The 20,273-nt window shown below is 44.9% G+C and overlaps 1 protein-coding gene and 3 pseudogenes across 3 annotated transcripts; all 4 read right to left on the reverse strand.

The window, feature by feature from the left end:
* Nucleotides 1-750: 750 nt before the first annotated feature.
* On the reverse strand, nucleotides 751-1,152 carry LOC147966690 (putative ripening-related protein 6 pseudogene; annotated as a pseudogene).
* Nucleotides 1,153-9,593: 8,441 nt separating this feature from the next.
* LOC125517040 (putative ripening-related protein 6 pseudogene) lies at nucleotides 9,594-9,998 on the reverse strand (annotated as a pseudogene).
* Nucleotides 9,999-10,954: 956 nt separating this feature from the next.
* On the reverse strand, nucleotides 10,955-15,931 carry LOC125515456 (uncharacterized). 2 transcript variants are annotated; one of them, XM_048680924.2, is made up of 4 exons: nucleotides 15,795-15,931; nucleotides 15,559-15,657; nucleotides 11,687-14,769; nucleotides 10,955-11,563 (listed from the first exon to the last, which is right to left on the reverse strand). In XM_048680924.2, exons 2-4 carry the CDS (start codon nucleotides 15,574-15,576, stop codon nucleotides 11,560-11,562), a joined length of 3,105 nt encoding a protein of 1,034 aa, XP_048536881.1. In that variant the 5' UTR covers nucleotides 15,577-15,657; nucleotides 15,795-15,931; the 3' UTR covers nucleotides 10,955-11,559. The 2 variants fall into 2 exon arrangements, with proteins under 2 accessions (XP_048536881.1, XP_087385153.1); XM_087529027.1 differs by lacking the exon at nucleotides 10,955-11,563 and having other exon boundaries at nucleotides 11,683-14,769.
* A 2,156-nt stretch (nucleotides 15,932-18,087) lies between these two features.
* On the reverse strand, nucleotides 18,088-19,703 carry LOC125517041 (uncharacterized; annotated as a pseudogene). Its single transcript, XR_015609313.1, has 3 exons — nucleotides 19,504-19,703; nucleotides 18,305-19,101; nucleotides 18,088-18,224 (listed from the first exon to the last, which is right to left on the reverse strand). The product of XR_015609313.1 is annotated as an uncharacterized LOC125517041 (transcript).
* Nucleotides 19,704-20,273: the final 570 nt, after the last annotated feature.

The raw sequence follows: 20,273 nt of genomic DNA on the forward strand, positions 1-20,273 counted from the left end.
TTTCCTTCCTCCTCCGACACTTATGAAAGGGGGGAGGCCGACTTGTAGGAGGCACCCAAGTAGGATTACTCCTACTTGGGGCGCCCTTTGCTGCCCCTCTCCCTCTCCTACCTATATATACATGGAAGGGGGTACCGCTAAAACACACAACATTGATTCCTAGCCGTGTGCGACGCCTCTCTTCATAGTTTATGCCTCCGGTCATATTGTTGTAGTACTTAAGCGAAACCCTGTACGGATCACTTTGTCATCACCACCACCACGCCGTTAAGACATTCAAGTTGAAAGCAGATGATTCGATTTACCAGCACAATTGCACAAACAACCGTTTCAATTAGACGTCCGACCAGGTGACAGCCACCTCGCCGACGTGCTGATCTCAGTGGGGCCGCAACCATTGTCCTAGTCGTATTTAGGAGAATTTGTAATTAATTATAAGGAGAAAAATACAGAGCAAACACACGGGAGGATGTTGAAGTATATATATTGCTGGGTATGCATTGCTCACAAGGACACTGCTTATACGTTATACAACAAAACATACATTGATGGACACTTACATATAATTAAGTATAGATTACCCGCAGACATCATGCATGCACGCACGCATGTACTAGGTAGTTTGTTGCTTTTATTCGGCTACTACATTGAGGAAAGACTTTGAAGTTGAAAGCAAATGACTCGAGTACAATCTCATCCATTTTAAGGCTGTCGCCACTTACCAGCGCAAACACTCTCTCGATGTTTCAGTTAGACATCCGACCAGGTGACGGCCACCTCCCCGACGCTGGTGTCAAGCCCCAAGGCATGCCACACGGCGGCCGACGTGCTGATCTCGGTGGTGCCGCAGCCGTTGTCCGTGTCGCATTCGTCGACGACCATGGCCTTCACGGTGATCCCGCCAGCGCTTTTGATGCTGATCACCAATCCGCAGCGGAAGCCGGGCCCGTACCACGCCGAAGTCATCGCCACCAGCAAGAGGCTGTCGCTGTGGTACTGGCCGTCGCACTTCGCCGGCCCTCCCTCCTCTCCTTGCTCAAATCCGTTCACCGACATCAATGCCGGGATGTTGTAGACATCCCCCGCGGCGCACCACACCTGCAGGAAAACAAGAATGCCAAAAATCACCACGACCTTGGTAGTGCTCGCCATGGTAATTGAGTTTATATGCTAGGATGCAGTTGGCCCTGGTAGTTGTGTGCTTTCTCTCTGAGTTTATGCATATATATAGGCTCCTGCTACAGCATGCAGACAAAGTGATGGACGTACTTACCCATGTGCATGCGGCCCGCCCTCGTGCCACTCGTCAAAGCCTAGAGACGAAGTAAGGACTCTCTCATGTCCTGATTTCACACTCTTGGATTGCTGAGACCACGGTTTTTGGATTGCACAGAGCTACGGCAATGAAAAATGGTATTCTATCATGTATGTGATATAGTATACGGATCCGCCGTCTTTCCATGCTTTGAGATTTGTACTACATTTCATTGTTTTGGCAAATTTTGTCTTTTTAGATTATTATATAGGACTGTGATATTTGGCACATGTGTGCCATATAAGCAAAACTGCCACACCTCTACTTCTTTCACTTTAAAGTACCACACGGTCCCCCTTCCTTTGACCCCACCTTCTCCCGAACGACCTTGCAGGCTCGCCCGAGAAACCTGCTTCTTTCGCACATCTTGCGCGCCCACCCCCGAGAAAACTGCCACTTCTTCATGTCTACCACATGATAAAAAAATATTGCGCATGTGGGATTTGAACCCACACCTCCTTGGCACCAAAGCGCGCCACCACAACGACCTCACCCTTAGGTATTTGTTGCTCAAACTAAAGAAACTAATCATTTTGATCTTTTTTTTACAATTGTGTTACTACAAAAAAGTATAAAAAATTACCATGATTTTTCCTCGGGACAAAGTTACAATGGTATTCGCATGCAAGTTATCAGACCTGTGTTGCGTAAGTTACCGTGCTATTTACATAGAACTTACCAGGTACTATGTTTCAACAACTACACCCCTTTCAAAGTTACCACTGTGTTATAAGGTCTTCGATGTGTAAAATACCGTGGTACTTACACATAAGTTATCAGGATATGTGTACATCAACCTCGTCCTTGGTCAAAGTTACCATGGGGAATTGTACATGAGTTACCAGGTCTACAGTTCGTATATTATCATGGTACTTACACCTAAAAACCTGGGTGTGTTTTGGTAACTTTTTCCATAACTTTTTCGATGTTTTTGCGTAACTTATCACGCCTATAGCGGGTCAAAGTGGGCCGTTTTTCTGGGCCAACCGACGAGCACATGTGCCTCCTCATGACACTAAACATTATGTGGCTTTTCTGTGGCACATCATGTGTTGTGTTCATCTAAGAGGCCTCGCGAGGCGAGTGTATGTTTTTAACAACTTGTTTTCCTTTGGTAAAACATTACCATCATGTTTATATTGTAACTTATCGGTTATGCGGTACTTATATTATCATGTTATTCACACAAAAATTATCGGGAATGTTTTGAACAACTTTTTCCAGGGACAAAAGGTTATCATGGTGATTCTAGGTAACCTATAAGCCCGCGGTGCTTAAAATATCATGCTATTTACACAAAATTTATCAAGGGTATTTTTCAGCAAAATTTCCCCCCACGGGTCAAAAACTTATCATGGTGTTTAGTTATCGTGGTGCATATGTTTTCATACTATTTACACATAAAAATATCAGGGGAGGGAGGTATAGTACCGTGCTATTTACACAGAAAATACCGGAGTATCTTTTCAAAAAAAATCCCTATGGTCAAAGTTACCATGGTGTTTCTATCTCAGTTATCAAATGTGCGTTGCGTATATTACCATCTATTTACACATAAATTATCTGGTATATTTTCACATTTTTCTTCCCCAATGGTTAAAGTTATCATGATGTTTGTATCTAAATTATCAGGTCTATGGCGTGAATGTTATCGTGCTATTTATAGAAATTACCCGGGGCCGGGGTTCAGCAAATTTCTTCCCAATGATCAAAGTTACCACGATGCTTTCATCAAAGTTATCACGCCTTCAATGCTTATGACCATGCTACTTACACATAATGTACCGTGTGGTATACAAAAGTTATCATGTTGGTGGTGCGTCATTTATCATGGTGGTGATGGAGAATTTACCACGGGAAAAGTTTATGTGTCAGGTTTGATAGGTGAAACAAAAGTTTTTCAGTGATAAAATATTAAAGGCAAAACATGTCAAAAACAGTATTTTCCTTAGCTTGTTCAACAATGAGTGTCATAGGTGAGATGGTTGGCTCCTTTCATTGATTACCTGCAGACTAGAGATCAAATCCCAATTAAAGCATTATTTTTGCCCAAAAATCTGAAAGGCGCGTAGGGACGTAACTGGTGATTGAAAGGAAGGAGATCAAGAGAAAAAGGAAGGAGATCGGGAGGACAAGAAAAGAGATAGCGAGGACGTGCGGGAAAGGAAGGAGATCCGGAGGGTGTGGCAGTTTTGCAATCAACCACACGGTTGCCACTTATATATTTCGTATTATATAACAACTTATTGATTTTTTTCTCATGTCAAAATCTAACATGAGATCTCGCAGTGTAACAGCAAATACACTCTGAAGCAAGTGCAGTCTTATTTGTTGATACGTAAAAGCATTATGATACATTTTGAAACACGAAAAGAACATAAAGATAATTATCTAATACTCTTAAACAAGACAAACTCTGCCAACAAAACCAAAAAAGTAGCACAAATCTCAAATTAATGACAGACAATGGGGGCGTGCACGACATATCAAGTGCACGGTAAAAAGAAACTACTCTAGCTATGGCAACAAGTCGTTCATGACTCAGGAAATTAATGCTCCCTCTTTATTTACAACGCATTCTAGAGAGAGAGAGGGGGGGGGATATATTGATTTCTACTCCACCCGCATCCCCCTCTCCCATCACAGCTGAGTGGTCCTTCCGCGTCAAGCCGTCACCCAGGTGGCTGGATCTGCAGGATCCGGCATCCAAGGTGGTTGAGCGGCCCATGACATCTTGCAGGGATGGTGTGGTGACTTCATCGGTCTCAAACAACGCCAGAAGGTGGCATGAAGGAACCCTCGGAGCAAGTGGTTGGAGTTTGGACGACGTCTCGATGATGTCCAAGTATAATGTGGAGGACTTTTTGCGCAACGTCGACCTTTAGTCAATGTTTGATGATATGCTGGTGTGTGTGTTTTCTGGCTTCTTCGTCTATACCTTGCTTATTTTGTGGGAAAAGATACATCTTACATATGATACATATCAAGGCAAATAACGGCAAGTACAATGGACAGATAACTTTAGCGCAAACTCTTTTTTTTTAGAAAAGGAGGATGACCCCGGGCCTCTGCATCTGGGAGATGTATACGGCCATTTTATTGATTATTCTCAAGGACCTTACAAAGTATTACAAACAATACACCTGAATCCACCATCTTGGCAACATATGCCGCTACTCCTATCCATATGATGAAGGGATGCTAGCTGGGCCACTACCCAAACCACTCACCTAAGCCTAACATCACAAGCCGGAATCCCCAGCCGAGCCACATACCGGGTCTGGGGCACAATCCGATCAGACGCACTCGTGTGTCGTCGCCGCCATCTTTCACAGGTCCGTCTTCAGATTATATTGAGGCTTCTACCTTGTCTGGCCACTCTGCCATCGACGTCATCATGACGCCAGACAACTACCTCCTCCTGCGCGAGTCAATCTCCATGCATCGGACGCCGAGCCTCCACAGCGCCATGCCGCCGATCTCCTCTGCCATCAATGTGTGAGATGAAGTACCGCTCCACCATCCCCCTAGCCATCACTTGCTCCAAAACGATGCCCCCAGGAGGGAAAGCGATAAAACGCCATCATCATCTGATCCGAAAGATCCAGATCTAGGGTTTCCCTCAGAGCATCCCGAGCCTGATGACGCAGACTGCAACGACGATGCCTCGACAAGGGAACGACATCTAAGACGCCGTCATCGTCCGCCATGACCGTAGTCGGCGCGATTTTCATCGGCATTTGCTCCACCAGACATGTGCCACCGACGTCGCTGGTCCCTTCAACCGGAGTAAACTCCAAAACGATGCCCTAAAGAGGGACTACGATGCAAAATCGCCGTCATCGCTCGATCCCAAGGAGATCTAGGGTTTCCCCTGGAGATGCCCGCGCTGTCAAGGATCAGACAAGGGTAGAATCCCGGCGGATCTGCCTAGCTGCCGACGAGTCGCACCCGCCACCGTGCTGATGGCAGACCAGCGATCAAGGCCCACGCATGGGCATAAATCCGGCCACGCCGCCGTGAACCGATCCGGTCACGCCGCCGCCGTCCCTGCCAACCGCGACGCACCAGATCGCGAGGCCTCCTGCCGCGGGGGAGCGAAGTCGCTGAGGCGCCGCCACCACCCGCCGTGGCGTCCGGCTCGCCGCCGCCGGTGACGACCAGGCTTCGCGTGGCTGCGCCCTTGGGCGGCGGCGAGGGAGGAGGAGGAGTGGGGGAGGGCCGGCCGACGGGATCTGCGGGCCTCCGGCCGCCCACGCAGGGGGCGACTCGGGGGGGGGGGGGAGGGGGATTTGCAAATAATGATTCTATATTGAACAATCCCTGCAAACTCCCTAGACATACTAAGCTTTGAAGATCATAATAGTCACTCACCCTTGAGACGAGATTTAATAATTGTTAAAGTAGCAACGGCTGGACCATCACCCCATGCAACACAGACTTGCAATCTGTTAGGACTAATTCAGAGGGTTGAAGAGACCGGACTAGGCCACCTAACAACACAGAAGAGGATGTCATATTCGGCACTCTATATCCCGATTTGACAATGGTATACACCCCTTTCTGCTAGAGATGCATTTAGAGACTAAAATGCATCACAACTCCTAAAACTATCAGAGGTGTGTCAGTTTAGTCCTATAATTTTGAAACTGCTGTTTTGGGTCCTAAAACTATCAGAGGTGTGTCAGTTTAGTCCTATTACTTTGAAACTGCAGTTTTGGGTCCTAAAACTATCGGAGGTGTGTCAGTTTAGTCCTATAACTTCAAAATTGCAGTTTGGGTTCCAAAACTATGTAAGTTTATTCATCTCAGGTCCTCAGCTTGCATGACCAGCATCTATGATGCATTTGTCAAATGAGCCCTTTATATGTATTTACTTCCCAAAAAATGGTCCATATGCTTCCATGTGGCAGTGTGTGTGGCAACCTGCGTGGCCATGAGCTGCAAGGCAGCCTCACTGAGAGGTTTGTTGCGACCGTCCGGGAGACCCCAAGCCAGTCGGCATGGAGGACAACATCCCTCTCCCTTGTCGCGGCCGCTGGGGAGATCATGGGTCAATCTAGATGGAGGACACCATCCTACTCACCCCTCTCTCTCATGACATCGTCGTTGCCTCGGCACCCTTGCCGTAGAGTTGGTCGTGCAGGTTGTTGTTTGAATGTTTGGGCACGAGCATGGCCACAAGTGGGGAATTTTCGTTGTTGCCGGGTGACACAAAGGAGTGCATGGAAACCGCGAAGCCGACGCAAAGGTCGATGAGAGTGACGCAGCCCCAACACCAGCCACATGTGGGTAGCAATTGGACGTTGTGCGAAGTGTCGTTCCGCTACTGTTGGGTGAGGCTGAGATGACCGGTCTACTCTCCTCGCTGGAGCTCAAGCCACCATGCCAATGATGACCTCCGTACTCTCGCATCTGAACATTCTGTACGTGGGAGCAGACAAGGGCATGAGAATGACGCGAGACAGCGTGCTATAGGGTTTTTCTTGCATATTTACCTTTCATAAGTTAACCCGGTTGGTCCATTGGGTCAACGTGGCAACAATCAAAGCATCTCCAAGCGACACGTCGGCGATTCAATCCTGGCCATGCAAGCTTAGGACCTAAGATGAACAAACTTACATAATTTTGGGACCCAAAACAGCAGTTTCGGTGTTATAGGACTAAACTGACACACCTCCAATAGTTCTAAGACCCAAAATTGTGATTTTGAAGTTATAGGACTAAACTGACACACCTCAAATAGTTTTAGGACTCAAAACTGCAGATTCAAAGTTATAGGACTAAAGTGACACACCTCCAATACTTTTAGGACTTATGATGCATTTTATGTTTTCTTGTCGGATACGCTCAAATGTTCACACCTTGGAGTAATGGATGGTTGTGTGCATCAATCCTTGCATGCAGACGCTGTGATTTTAGCCTCCTTTTCAAAAATAAAAGTACACTTCCATGAAGGCAAGTAAGCAGTGACAATGTTGACACATTAAGGATTTCATGCATACAGTTCAAAGTGCACGACTCAATTTATCGTACGTGAACAATCTCATATTTCAATGTAAACAATCATTTCAGATGACATTCAAGAAGATGACGAACAATCGTTTCATTTTATACTTTGTAGGATGTATGCATCAACTATTGCAGAGCACAGGGTTTTGTTTAACCTCATTTAATTTTGAATAACAAAAAAAACAGACACTATCATGACGACAGGTAAGCAATGACGATGTGTGTACACAAATGATTTCATCCATCCAAACCCAGCCAAAGACTGAAGTTCGAATCAAACCACTCGATTTACTGTGAACAATCTCATCTTCAAACACAGGCAACCATTTTAGTATTTCAAAATAGCTCTTGATGTAGAGTAAATTTGTAAACTTTAGACTTGTGTTCGTCGTTTGGACATAACTAGCCTGATGCAATTAATCAAGACAATTTCCCAATAACTCTCGATGTAGAGTAATCTCTATGATATGCATATTGATTTTCAAACGTAACTAGTTCATGACGCAGACACGAAAATATTATGCACACTCAGTTTGCAATATAGTGCCTCATCACATCAAGCTGAGATGCAGCCGGCCGGTGACGAACAATCGTTTTACTTGATACTTTGTAGGACTAGTAAATGCGCACGTGCAACACACGTTAAATATTTAGGCAATATATTAATTGCGCGCGGATTTTAGGTATGCTATAATTTGTGTGTTAATCATGTGATTAGTGTAATATATTTGGTATGATATTAATTGCACGCTAAACACATTTAACGCTCGCCATTGGAGCAGTCTAGGTCGTTGGATTAACTTAGTTCAATGGCTGAGATCAGTTGAATCTACCCCTTTGGGTCTTTTTATATTGGTATAGATGTATGCTGGATGCATCGCCAAGATGCAGAGGCAGGGGTTATCCTCCTTTTCAGAAACAAAAAATAACTATTGCATAGCACAGGGATTTACCCTATTTTTGGAAGAACAAAAAAGTACGTACACTGTCATCAAGGCATGCATTAACGATTTCATCCATCCAACCCAGCTAAAGACTGAAGTTTGAAGCAGACAACTCCATTTACTGGGAACAATCTCATCTGGTCCTCTTCAAACAAACACGTCCAAGCCTGCACACAGTCATTTATGAAAACTTAGTTCATTTGGTTGAGCTAAGTAGGGTCAGAGGGTACCATGTAGGTTCAAATCTACATCCCTGATAAATTTTGATGGCGGTCCAATAATAAAATTAGTTAAGCCTGAGGGTGTCGACAAATCATTTTTTGTCTGATATGCTCAAATGGGCAAATGGTAACCTTGCAATAATGGATGGTTAATTGTGTGCATCAACCCTTCCATGCAGAGGCTGTGATTTTACCCTCCTTTTTGAAAATAAAAGCGCACTTCCATGAAGGCGAGTAAGCTGTGCGCGTAAAAAAAGGGTGTGTAAGCTGCGACAATGTTAACACATTAACGCTGTTCAAGAATTCATCCGATTAATCAGTTAACGGGTCAGCTAATCGCTACTCATAGGGTGGCCAAATTGAATAGCGCTTATTCATCATATTAACTTGTGAAGCCGATTAATTGGCCTATCAGACCGATTAATCGGTTGTTAGGCTGATTAATCGCTGCTTACCCATTAACTTGTGGACAGATAAAGCCCAAAATTTTGCCCTGTAACCCCTCCCATCCGCCTCTTGCTCCTCAATAGCTAGGGTTCAACCAAACAGTAGCATATTTTGGTATATGTTACATAGTAGAGAACATGAGAGTATGGGATAATACATAAAAAACTATCACTCTATATATGTTGGCAAGTTTCTATTTAATCTACCGATTAATGTTGGACCAATTAATCTAGTTAATAGGCCGATCCACCGATTAATCGTTACTCCCAAGCCGATCGAGCAGCTACCGGTTACCGATTTCCTAAACAATGGCATTAAAGGACTTCATGTGTATAGTTCAAAGTGGACACCGTGAACAATCTCATCTTTCAATGTAAACAATCATTTCAGATGCCTTTCAAGCAAGGGACGAACAATCGTTTCAGTCCATACTTTGTAGGATATATGCATCAACTATTGCAGGGCACAGGGGTTTGTTTACAGTCATTTAATTCCGAAGAACAAAAAAACACACACTATCATGAGGACAGGTAAGCAGTAACGACGCTTATACACAAACCATTTCATCCATCCAAACCCAGCCAAAGACTGAAGTTCGAATCAGACCACTCGATTTACTGTGAACAATCCCATCTTCAAACACACACAATCGTTTCAGTTGGTATCCGACCAACTAACGAAAACCTGGCCAACACTGGTGTCAAGCCCGAAGGCCTTCCACACGGCGGCCGACGTGCTGATCTCGTTCTCGCCGCAGCCGCTCTCACGGCCGCACTCGTCCACGACCATGGCCACCACGTAAAGCCCGTCCGCGCTCTTGATGCGGATCGTCTTGCCGCAGCGGTTGCCGGGGCCGTACCACATCGAACCCAGCGACACCAGGAACTGGTCGTCGCTGTGATACTGGCCGTCGCAGCTCGCCAGCCCGCCCTCCTCCCCTTTGTCGAAGCCGTTCGCCGACATCACCGCCGAGAAGGTGTAGATCTGCCCCGCGGCGCACCACACCTGCAGAAAAACAAGGATGCCAAAGACGGCCACGACCTTGATGATGCTCGCCATGGTTACTGAGCTTGCGCTGTGTCTGAGCTTTGCTTTCTCCCAAGCTACAGGCTGTTTTTTTTAGCTACAGGCTGTTGGTTGAAGGTGTTTATATATATACTTGCATGTACCTGCAGACAAAACGACGGACGTACCTACACATTTGCATGGCGCCCTTGTGGTAATCGCCGAACAACTCCTCCAAGCCTGCAGACAAAATACTAGTGTTCTCTGTTGGAGGTGAATCGCTCACCTCCCTCTAATATCTTTTTTCTCGGCTGCTTCACACAGCTGACACAGCACAATTACACAGGCGACGAGAGGTTTACCTCGCGCAAGCTTGACAGCGTCCCAAAATGCCAATTGTTCACGTACGTTTCAGACATACTCCCTCCGTCCCGGATTACTTGTCTTAAATTTGGTATCTAGACAAATCTAAGACAACTAAATTGGGACCCATGTAATATTTAACAGCGTCTCACAACATCGTCAAGACGCACACCACCAAACCAAACTCACTTGCAAGTTGCAACAGCGTTTCAGTAGCCCAGCCCAGCCCAGCCCAGCATCAACAAAAACAGAGAACATTATTCAGTAGCTGGCCTCAGCCCAAGCATCCCCTTCTCTCTGCCATCTCGCTGCTCTGATGTCATCGGTATTCAGCATCAACAGTGACTCTCAACATAATTACGGATGAAATGAATCAAGCGTAATGTCGTCCCGTGAATAGCACTTGCAAAATTCCCCAGGCAACTACATTTCAGCACTTGGAGAAACTGACAACCAACCAACCAAATGATACTTGCAGCTCCAAGAAACTGAACACCAACCAAATGATGCTTGCAACCACATCACTAATAGTATAACATAACCAAGTTCACAAGTACTCCCTCCGTAAAGAAATATAAGGGCGTTTAGATCCCAGGCCCTTATATTTCTTTACGGAGGGAGTACTTGTGTGTATGTACGTACGAGTATCTGTTTATTTCAAATGCATACACAACAAATACACAGCCAAAGTTAGATGAGCGATGGAAGCACAAAACCAGATGCTTCTTAGTTCAAATACATTGCAAACTGTCGTACGAGGATCAACCTCACTCACACTGCAGCCACATAGATACAGGCTGCTGTGTTTCAAACCCATTGCAAACACACATCAATCCACACAAGCATGTGCGCGGCCATGTGGATGCGATGCAAGCCACCTCAGCAGCAAAGCCACACATAAACGCACACATTGCCAAGGTCTGGGCATGTAGACACAAGCGCATACCAGACAGCTTCTTATTCCAGAGCCACGAAGGCGAGTGAGAGCCACCAAAAGCTCACACCTACACAACAAGATGCCACAAAAGCCATAAGATCAAGGTGATCGACAGCGTGACAGCCCACGCACCTGAAGGCTGAAGCTTTTCCTTCCGTGTTCGAATTGAACACCCGGCCAAAAACCCAGAGGTGTGTGGCTATCCACGAGAGCACACGAAAAGGCCAAGCGCATGCAGCAGCAGCATCAACCATAGGAGCACAACCATCCATCCAAGTCCCATGTCACGGTGGAAGAAACACATCGGTGCAGAATTCACCTAAAAAGCAAGTTTGAAAGACAACGCAATGAAAAGGGTTGAGTAACTAAGTCCAAATGCGATCAGTGCTAGTGTAGAAACGAATCAGAAATGGAATCATCAATGTGCATGCGTACTTACTACCTGAGGACGGAGACCCTGGGCAGTTTCATCTTGTATCGGGGCGTCCAACTGTCAGGGTGGTGGCCAGCATCCACCTCGACACAGCCATCCTTCTCGATCTCTATGTCATCGGTGGCCACAACCGGCAGCGGATGACACAGGTTCCAGCATCTTCTGATCACGATGGTCTTGACTGCCGGAGCCACCATCTTGAACTCGCATATCTGCTGCAGCTCCGGTAGGTCATGAAGGTGGATGGTGGTCAGCTTTGGGAATAGTACACCCTGGACGGCTATTTCTTCTGGGTACTCATTGTCCAGTGTGAAGATGTGCTTGAGGTTGCTGCAGTGGATAATGTATAGTGTCTTCAAGCTAGGGAAGGAGGGGAACCACACCGGGAGCACAAACTGGAGGCTGGGGCAGGAGCGCACATGTAGGTGCTGCAAACTTCTGAAAGTACCACCGGTGAAGTGGTAGCCTTTACTGCAGATCCAACGGGCCATTAGGAGATGCGACACCCATAAAGTCTCTAGCTTCAGCAATCCGTCCGGGCTCGTTTGGAAGACGGCGTCCACCTTGGAGCACCTCTCAACGCAGAAGTGCCTAAGCTTGTTCCCCCAAAATGGAGGAGGCACAATAGCACATACCGGGACATCATGCACGTGCAGCGATTCAGCGTATAAATCCATCAGGCCACCTAGACCTCGATATTTGTCCAACTCGCTCTCCAAGAAATGGCTCCCTTCAGCGATCTCAACATGCCGATCCAACTTCATAGGCGGAGGCGGGAAAGCCTGCATTGGGAGTGAGGCATCACCAATCATGCTACTGACATCGCTGTATCGATGTGCTGGAACAAGCTGATTCAGGCTCTCTTCTTCAGAATGACCAATCTTATCACTGCATGGTGCTTCCGGTTGAACAGGCCCAACAGACACAGGTGAGGAGGTGACTTGGATATCAAAACAAACATCTCTGGGGCTATTCATACCATAATATATTAAAGAGTGCAATGACCGGACTAGCCTTGCATCAGCTATTATAGCATTCACCTGCAACTGGGAGGAATTGTTCTCTTCAATAGTTGACCGATGACACGCAGCTCCAGGTCGTGTGTCTATGTACAGCAGCTCTAGGTCCAGATTTCTCTCAAAGTCACTCTTGCCTGGAAAATTTATTGCACGAAGGTGCTCACATCCAATAAGAAATAGCCGCTTGAGCCCTGGGACTTGCACCACCATAGTTTCAAAGTCTAGTATCTTGATTGCAGTTCCAGAGAGGTCCAGCTCCAAGAGGTTGGGTAGCCCACGCAGGAACAGATTTTTCAACTGTTTACACCCTGCTAAGGAGATCTTGGAGACTTTGATATCCCTATTATTTGTTTCTGTTGTCGTAGGTGGACAGGAATGTTTGAAAGGTAGTTCAATGCTTGGTGTCCATTCGAAAGCTGGGCCATAACCATCAAAGCTGAAGGACTCAATGGACGAAGGAAGCCCACCAGGGCCATCAATGTTTTCCACCCCATCACAACCATCAAGTACAAGCACTCGAAGTCCACTCGCCTTTGATAGGCTTGTTGGCACAACTTCCATCTCAGTGTTACCTGATAAATCAAGTATCTCTATCCTTGCCTTATCCATAAAGGAGTTGCCAACATCCCTGGATGTCTCCCATTGACATGTTGGTTTGATTATTCGGAGCCTTTGAAGGTTAGGTAGCCGCCCTTGCAAGTCAGCGGTGTACTGCCAACACCTTGTTCCCTCTATATTGAGCTCTTTGATATTAGTCATGAGATCCATCTTTTCTTCAGATAATATTTCATTCCAGTCTGTGTAAGAAAGGTGTAGCACCCACAGGCTATACAAACTTGCCCACTCTGTATGATCCTCTCCGTCACCAGTTTGGTCATCTATACAACAGTCCAGTCCAAGGAATCTTAGGCGATGGCTTTTCAGGAAAGGAGGTGCTGCAAAACTGAAGGCACAACAACAGAGAACTAACACACCAAGGTTGTTGGAATGCTCAAACAAGCCATGTGGCAACGGAATTGGGTAATCCGATCTTTCAAATGCCAAGAAGAAAGATGATGCCGCTGTAGGTATAGTTTGCAAACCATGTAATTTCGTATTCCTCGATGTGACTGAAATCCAGCGGTATGGCCCTTCTTCATAGACATCATCATCTTGAAGTATCAGAAAAGGAGGCTCCGTATGTTTCATGAACTTCCTAAGCACACCATTAACCAAAGGAGCACCACGCTCCCAATTTAACTTTCCATGCAATGCAATACTGATATCCCTTGCTCTGTCCCCTTGTATGATCCCATCACACATCCAACAGTTGGAAGCATGAGCAACCCATTGAAAGGTGTGGAAGTTACAATGCAGGAATAACTGATAGAGACAACAATCTGCAACCATTGTTGGGTCGATGTACAGCATACATGGACTCCGAGCAACTATGGCAGCAGCCTCTTCACGTAGTATTGCTTGAAACCCTGAACTTGTTAGTCGTTCTGTGATCATAGGGTGGACACAAGAAAGAGTGTGAGTGTATCTTAGCTTGTCTGCTATCTCGGAACACCAGTGATCCATAGTCAGGAATCTTCTTTTGAAGGCCCATATCATCATGTTGTCACCAAATCTTGCGAATGGGGGACCAAAGGCTCCTACGTCAAACTCGACATCACTTCCATTAAGAAAAATCATCATAAATTTGCTGCCCCTCAGGGTTTGATGAATCATTAGCCCAACACGTTCTATTACACTCCTTGAACTTTCGTCAACTCCACTAAAATCATCCTCTTCATCTTGCTTGTCTAGAATGGATATCACTGAGTGGTCAAGTTTCAGTTCCTCTGCAATTAATCTCTGCATTGTTCTTTCACTTTTCCACTCTGAGCAGTCTATATGAATTATTCTGTCAAAGCATAGTTCTGGAGCGGTTCTCACAGACGGAAGCACTTTCGCTATAGATCGCAGAACTGCCGACACCCCAAATCCACCCCAACCATCAAAATAGATGATCCTTACACTGCGGTCCATCATCGGAAGAACTCGAAATATCTCCTCTCTCGCTTCATCAACATCTTTCGCAAATATTTCCTATAATAAAGTAAAATAAAAGAACGAAACTGTAAGTCAGTCAGAACACCTTTGCTAGCTACAACATTAATTAAACAAGTACCAACGTGTACTCTAAGAGTCTGAGTACTACCTCCATATCACAATGTAGGTCGTTTAAAAGTTGAGCAGAGTTAAGACCCTAGATAAATTACCATATTTACTCTTCCATTATTAGAACTATTACTAATGTATTTCACTACTTCCAGTTCCAAGCAGGAAACTACAAAGGGAAAAAAAGGAAAAACAACATTGAAATTGTACAAATAATTTTGAGAGGCACAGGGGAGTGATATTTAATGGGGTTCATGGTGAACAAACAAATGTAGGTCTTTGGAACACTCACATGATTCACATCTACTGCTTAGGCGAGGCCAATTACATAGCAATTACGGTGAGGAACACTTAATGATCTACCTGTCGTTTATTGTCATAAATATAGGTCCTTTTAGTATTCCTAACTTGTCTCAAAATAGGAATCCTTCTACATACCTATGGGTTTCAGCTCATTTTGTTAAATAAATAAATTGGCCCAGGAGCGCTCTGGCATATATGACTCTTAGCAGTGATTGCAACACTATCTAGAGACCACCATGTTTCTTTACCCAGTGTTTCCCAACCTAGTGTCCCCTTCCATCAATGAGATCGAATAATATATGTCATGCAAGCATGACTTAGGGTTGATGTAGAGAAATATTGGCATACATGACCACAAGATGCTCAACATAAGATAACTCATAGCCAAAGAAAAAACATGGACAAGAACATTACCAATTGAGGAAGACTCATGATGAATTCCTCTGCCGAAGGCCAGGAGAGCAGCAGAAAATATAATAATCTAACCCATCACTGAAGATTTCTTGTTAGCACCTACTCTTGCACAACAGAATGGTAACCCGTTACTTTTGTGCTTGACCGCTCAAAGAATTAGTGCTATTTATGCAGCAGAATACTTAAAGGGCACAAAGAAAGGAAGCTAGAAAATGTTGTTGTATGTATGTGCATACCTCGACAGGAGAAGAGCAGCTTGAAGCACAAAAACTTGGACTGAACTTTCTGAAATAGTCCGATCAACTTATGCTATAGTTCTAGTGCACCGCCAGATTAGAGTAGAAATGGAAATATGCAACAGTTGCAGTTTGCGCTTTGAAGCTAGAAGCACGCGTTGGACCCCAGAAATTTGCCTCCTCACCCTGATTAAAGCATCTAAGATTCTTTGCTTGTTGCTTTCACAATTTGCTTCATGCTGCCCTTTTCCTCTTTGCCAAAGCATGAAGCAATGTGCTGCTTTTTTTTCTTTTTCCTTTTCTTATTCATTTTCTAAAGATGATTCTTACAACCATGCAGAGATACAAATATCCTGTCCTGGCCCCTGCAAAAATCATTTTCCCATGTGTGAATCGCAAGCCTACATTATATGAACCTTTTGTTTCTGACCTGATGAGTGAGTGATGAATAACAAAAATGAACCGTCAAATACACCCAGCAAGAAAACATTTCGACATGGATGCACTTTTTTGTTTTGGTCATTAATGCACTATCTCTGTGGTTAAAACATCCAAAGCTCTTACTGAATTCAGCGACATCAGAAATCTGAATTCATTAACTGTAGCATACATAAATAGAAATAGCTTGCTCAAGGGCTATACTTCCCCAAAATACACAAGGAATAAGATCAACACTAAGAAAGCCAGATTACAGTACCATTCATCCCCCATGGAACTAATTCATGTTCAGAACAATAGCTAGACAGACAGGAATACAATGTGCTGTAAAATGACAATGTCCTTTTTGTCTCCCACTCCCAGGTGAAGATCTGCCCAGCAAAGCAGCAAACAAACAGCAGTGTAAAGGAAGCCATACATGATTTAATCAGCTTCCTTTCTTCTTTTTCAAAATGACCTGTATTTCCTCGAGTACAGATGAAACATACTGGAGTTAAACCTGTGGAACCTACCAACCTACAACTTGTTGCTAGACATTCTAAGGGGAAATTGAAGTCCACAAACAAACACCAGGCTGTATCTTGCCAAAGATCAGGTGATTAAGAGACTCATGGTCAGAAAAGAAAATGTGTGTATCATTGCCAGGCCAATGCTTCTTCATCAGGCTGGATCTTGTTAGGATGGGATTGAACATCATTTGCCACAAAATCTTCTCAAGGCCACGTTTGGGAACAGAGTAACCTTTTACACTCATAAACAGTTAGAGGTGTATTTTACTTGTGACATACCCTTGAAAGGCAGTTGTTTCGATCGACAGTATACACAATCTGTGGCTATAAATTTAAAATCCATCTAATCGAGGCAAGAAATTCAGAATTCGAATTAGAAAATGGGGAAAAGAAATTCAATTCAAGCTCTGTGCCCTGTGCTGGATCTTGCCATAATCCTTTTTCATACTTCAGCGTGAACCCAGAGTGTTACATGTTAGATATGTTTTTCAGCTTGTAATGTGTCCTGATTATATTATATTGGTCAGTGTAGATGTGCTTTTTACTTTTTTGGACTGATAAGTTTAATTTTGATAGTATACAGTACAGAAACGTGCCTTGCACATGCAACGTTACTAGTCTCTATATGTTTGTGTTTCTCAAAAAAAAAACTATATGTGTGCAAGAATATAACATATGAAGTTCCTGGCCTCTTCCAGGGAATATAACAGGCAAAGCAATTGCTTGTTCCTCACAACAAGATGGGCATGACTTGAATAAACTGTGTTCAGATTTTATATCAAGTAACAATGGATTCTATTGTTCATGTAAAACTAAAAACATCAGCCGTGTTCAGAAGTTCAGAACAAGTTACTGTGAATTGTTAGAAAATTCATATGAATCACAAGGCGTGTTGGAACAGGATCTTTATCAACTCCCATAACAGAGGTTCGCTGCTCCCTGCCCAACCCGCAATGCAGTTTCAGTTTCCGGACGCCTACCATACCTTCCTCTGCTATTCGTTGGGTGGGCATTAATAAATTCTTCAAGAGAACATCTGAAAAACATGACTAGCTAGGACAAGCCTTGCACATGTTAAAATTAAGACATACTGTAAATGTACAACAGATGAGCAACGCACCCAGGTTCAGATACTGCGTCTAATCAAAACTGAAAAGAAATTCAGGTAACTTAACTGTCTGCACCATAAAGCTGGATCGGACACTCTGAATGGCACAAGAAATCCTCGTTTGTTGTCGCCAATATCATTGTGGCTTGCATGAAATGCAGTTGCAGCAATCTACTGACAATGTCCGGACCAAAACCATGTCAACAACACCAGCAGTAGCAAGGGCCAGAATCAAAGCGTGGGTGTAGAAGGATAAGTTGATCATCTAGCAGTGAAAATAGGGTCGGCGTTAGCCCTTGGTTGTGTTCGTTTTGCATTTTTTTTTTTTTGAATTTTCTTCGTCTTGCATATTTGACAGAAGTCCTTCACAAGTCCCTGAACCATCAAGGGAGAAAGATGTCTGCATGAGAACTAAACTACAGAATTTGAACCAAAAAGTGATTTACAAATTATACCTAATGTAGGGCTGCAGGTCTTTCCACACCCACCTTGGCTGCTCCCGGAATAGTATTGCTAACCTCTCAGCTGGCGTCAATGGCAGATCAGCAACACTTAAACTATGCACCCAGATATTAGCCCAAAGCCTTTCATATAGCACTTCCCCTTGAATCATCTGCAAGTCTGCATGCATTCCTGAAGGAATGCTTCGTTCCCATATCTCTATGAAGCTGTCGAGTTTCATCTTTCCTGCGCCGAGCGCTCTTCAGGCAAACTTCCTGCTTCCTGCTTCCTGCTCAACCTTCATGCCAAATCTGCCGAGGCAGTGGGTTACAATCTTATGGGTAAAAGCATCAGATTCCATGACAGATAGCACAGCATTTTCTGGCACAGCCAGTCATGCAACAAGGAGTTGTGCAGAATCATGTCCAGAAGAGTTCAGCCCATCCACCAGCTCGCTGTCGCTGGACTGAACAAGCACACAGAGATCTTGCCACGTGTACTGTCCCTTCTTATGTCCGAAGCCATCTCCAAGATCCTCATCAAGCACATTTGGCCTCTCCCTGACAAAGCTACTTAGCTTGTCGAGCCGCAGAGCCGTTCAGACTAATTCGATGCTACCAGGTGCAACTTTGATGATCGAAGCGAGCACATCATTGGCGACAGTACCATCTTCATTGGAGTGGTCAGGTCTTAGGCTTGGCGCAACTGCTTTGCCACCTGGCATCAGGAACATGGAATTGGATGTGCCCACGAACATCATGTGCAGAGAACAGCAGCAGCTTCTTCTTCAGGGCGGCCCCATACTTTCACTCTGCATCAATTTTTCTCGCAGATGGAAACACCATGTGCGCCTACTGTACAACAGTAGCTCAACAGATAATGATAACTCTATTGCAGCTGAACTAGTGGTGCAAGGATGTGATTTAATAATATAGCTGTAGTACATTTCACTGTTTATTTAACCAGCCTCGGCCTTCGGCTCGGGAACAGTCAACGTGTATTTTTCATGGTGGTGCTCTTTTCCACAGACCGTGCACTCATCTGACTAATGGGCTAATAGTGAAGAACTACATATCAACTTAGATACTACATCGATTGGTCTAGGAACTTGACAGTTGATGGCCCTAATTGATGATCTGAATAAAGAGCGTGGTTCTGACTTCTAAGGACCGGTTATTGGATCAGCAGGGTAATCTCGATGGGAGGGGCTTACCGACCCTGCAGGTGGTCGAGTAGGAGGTCGTCGCCGGCCTCAAGGAGGATGAGGTCGTCGTGATTGGCGAACGCCTCTGGTAGCACACCGACAGGCGCTGGCACCGGCAAGGTCCAGCACCACGTCGGCTCCCCCGCCGCCGCCGTCCCAGCCCCTCCCGGGCTTGCCCCCGCCCCCGCGTTCTCTATCGCTCCATCCATGGATTGGATCGAAACGATTGATCAGGCCCTCTTTAGGAACCCTCCACTACTCCAAATTCTCAACTCCCAACTCCACAAGCACATTTTGGAATTTGTCAAAGAGCTAGGCTGTCAACTCCAACTCCTCACTTGTATATTTTGATTTGTTTATTACTCAATGGACAGCCATACCCAGATACCCTGGTGTTGTATACAGAAGGTTGCAAGTTCAAATGGCAAGTATATATGACAAATGACAAATAACATGAATTTCACACAAGGAGAAATTTTGTATAGATTTCAAATTGACACAGATCCAAACAACCCAAATGTCACTGTATACCCAATATTTAAAGATCATACGAGTCTTTGGCGTTACAAGACATTGAACCAACATTCATCTTTTTTTTCAGCAGACTCATATCTGGTGTAGGATACAGAAAAGCACCAAAATCTTAATTAACAGGTGAGCTGTGGATCTCGTCCTCACCTTGCCGGATGTGCAGCACTTGAAGGTAACCGAGGGCGGGGTCGTCTGTGCCATCGGTGGAAGGAGCCAGACCAGAGCAAGCCGAGGGCGGTGGCGTCGGC

The sequence above is a fragment of the Triticum urartu genome, chromosome 6A (genome assembly GCF_056163025.1).
Source record: "Triticum urartu cultivar PI428250 chromosome 6A, HENAU_Tu73, whole genome shotgun sequence".
NCBI lineage: Eukaryota > Viridiplantae > Streptophyta > Magnoliopsida > Poales > Poaceae > Triticum > Triticum urartu.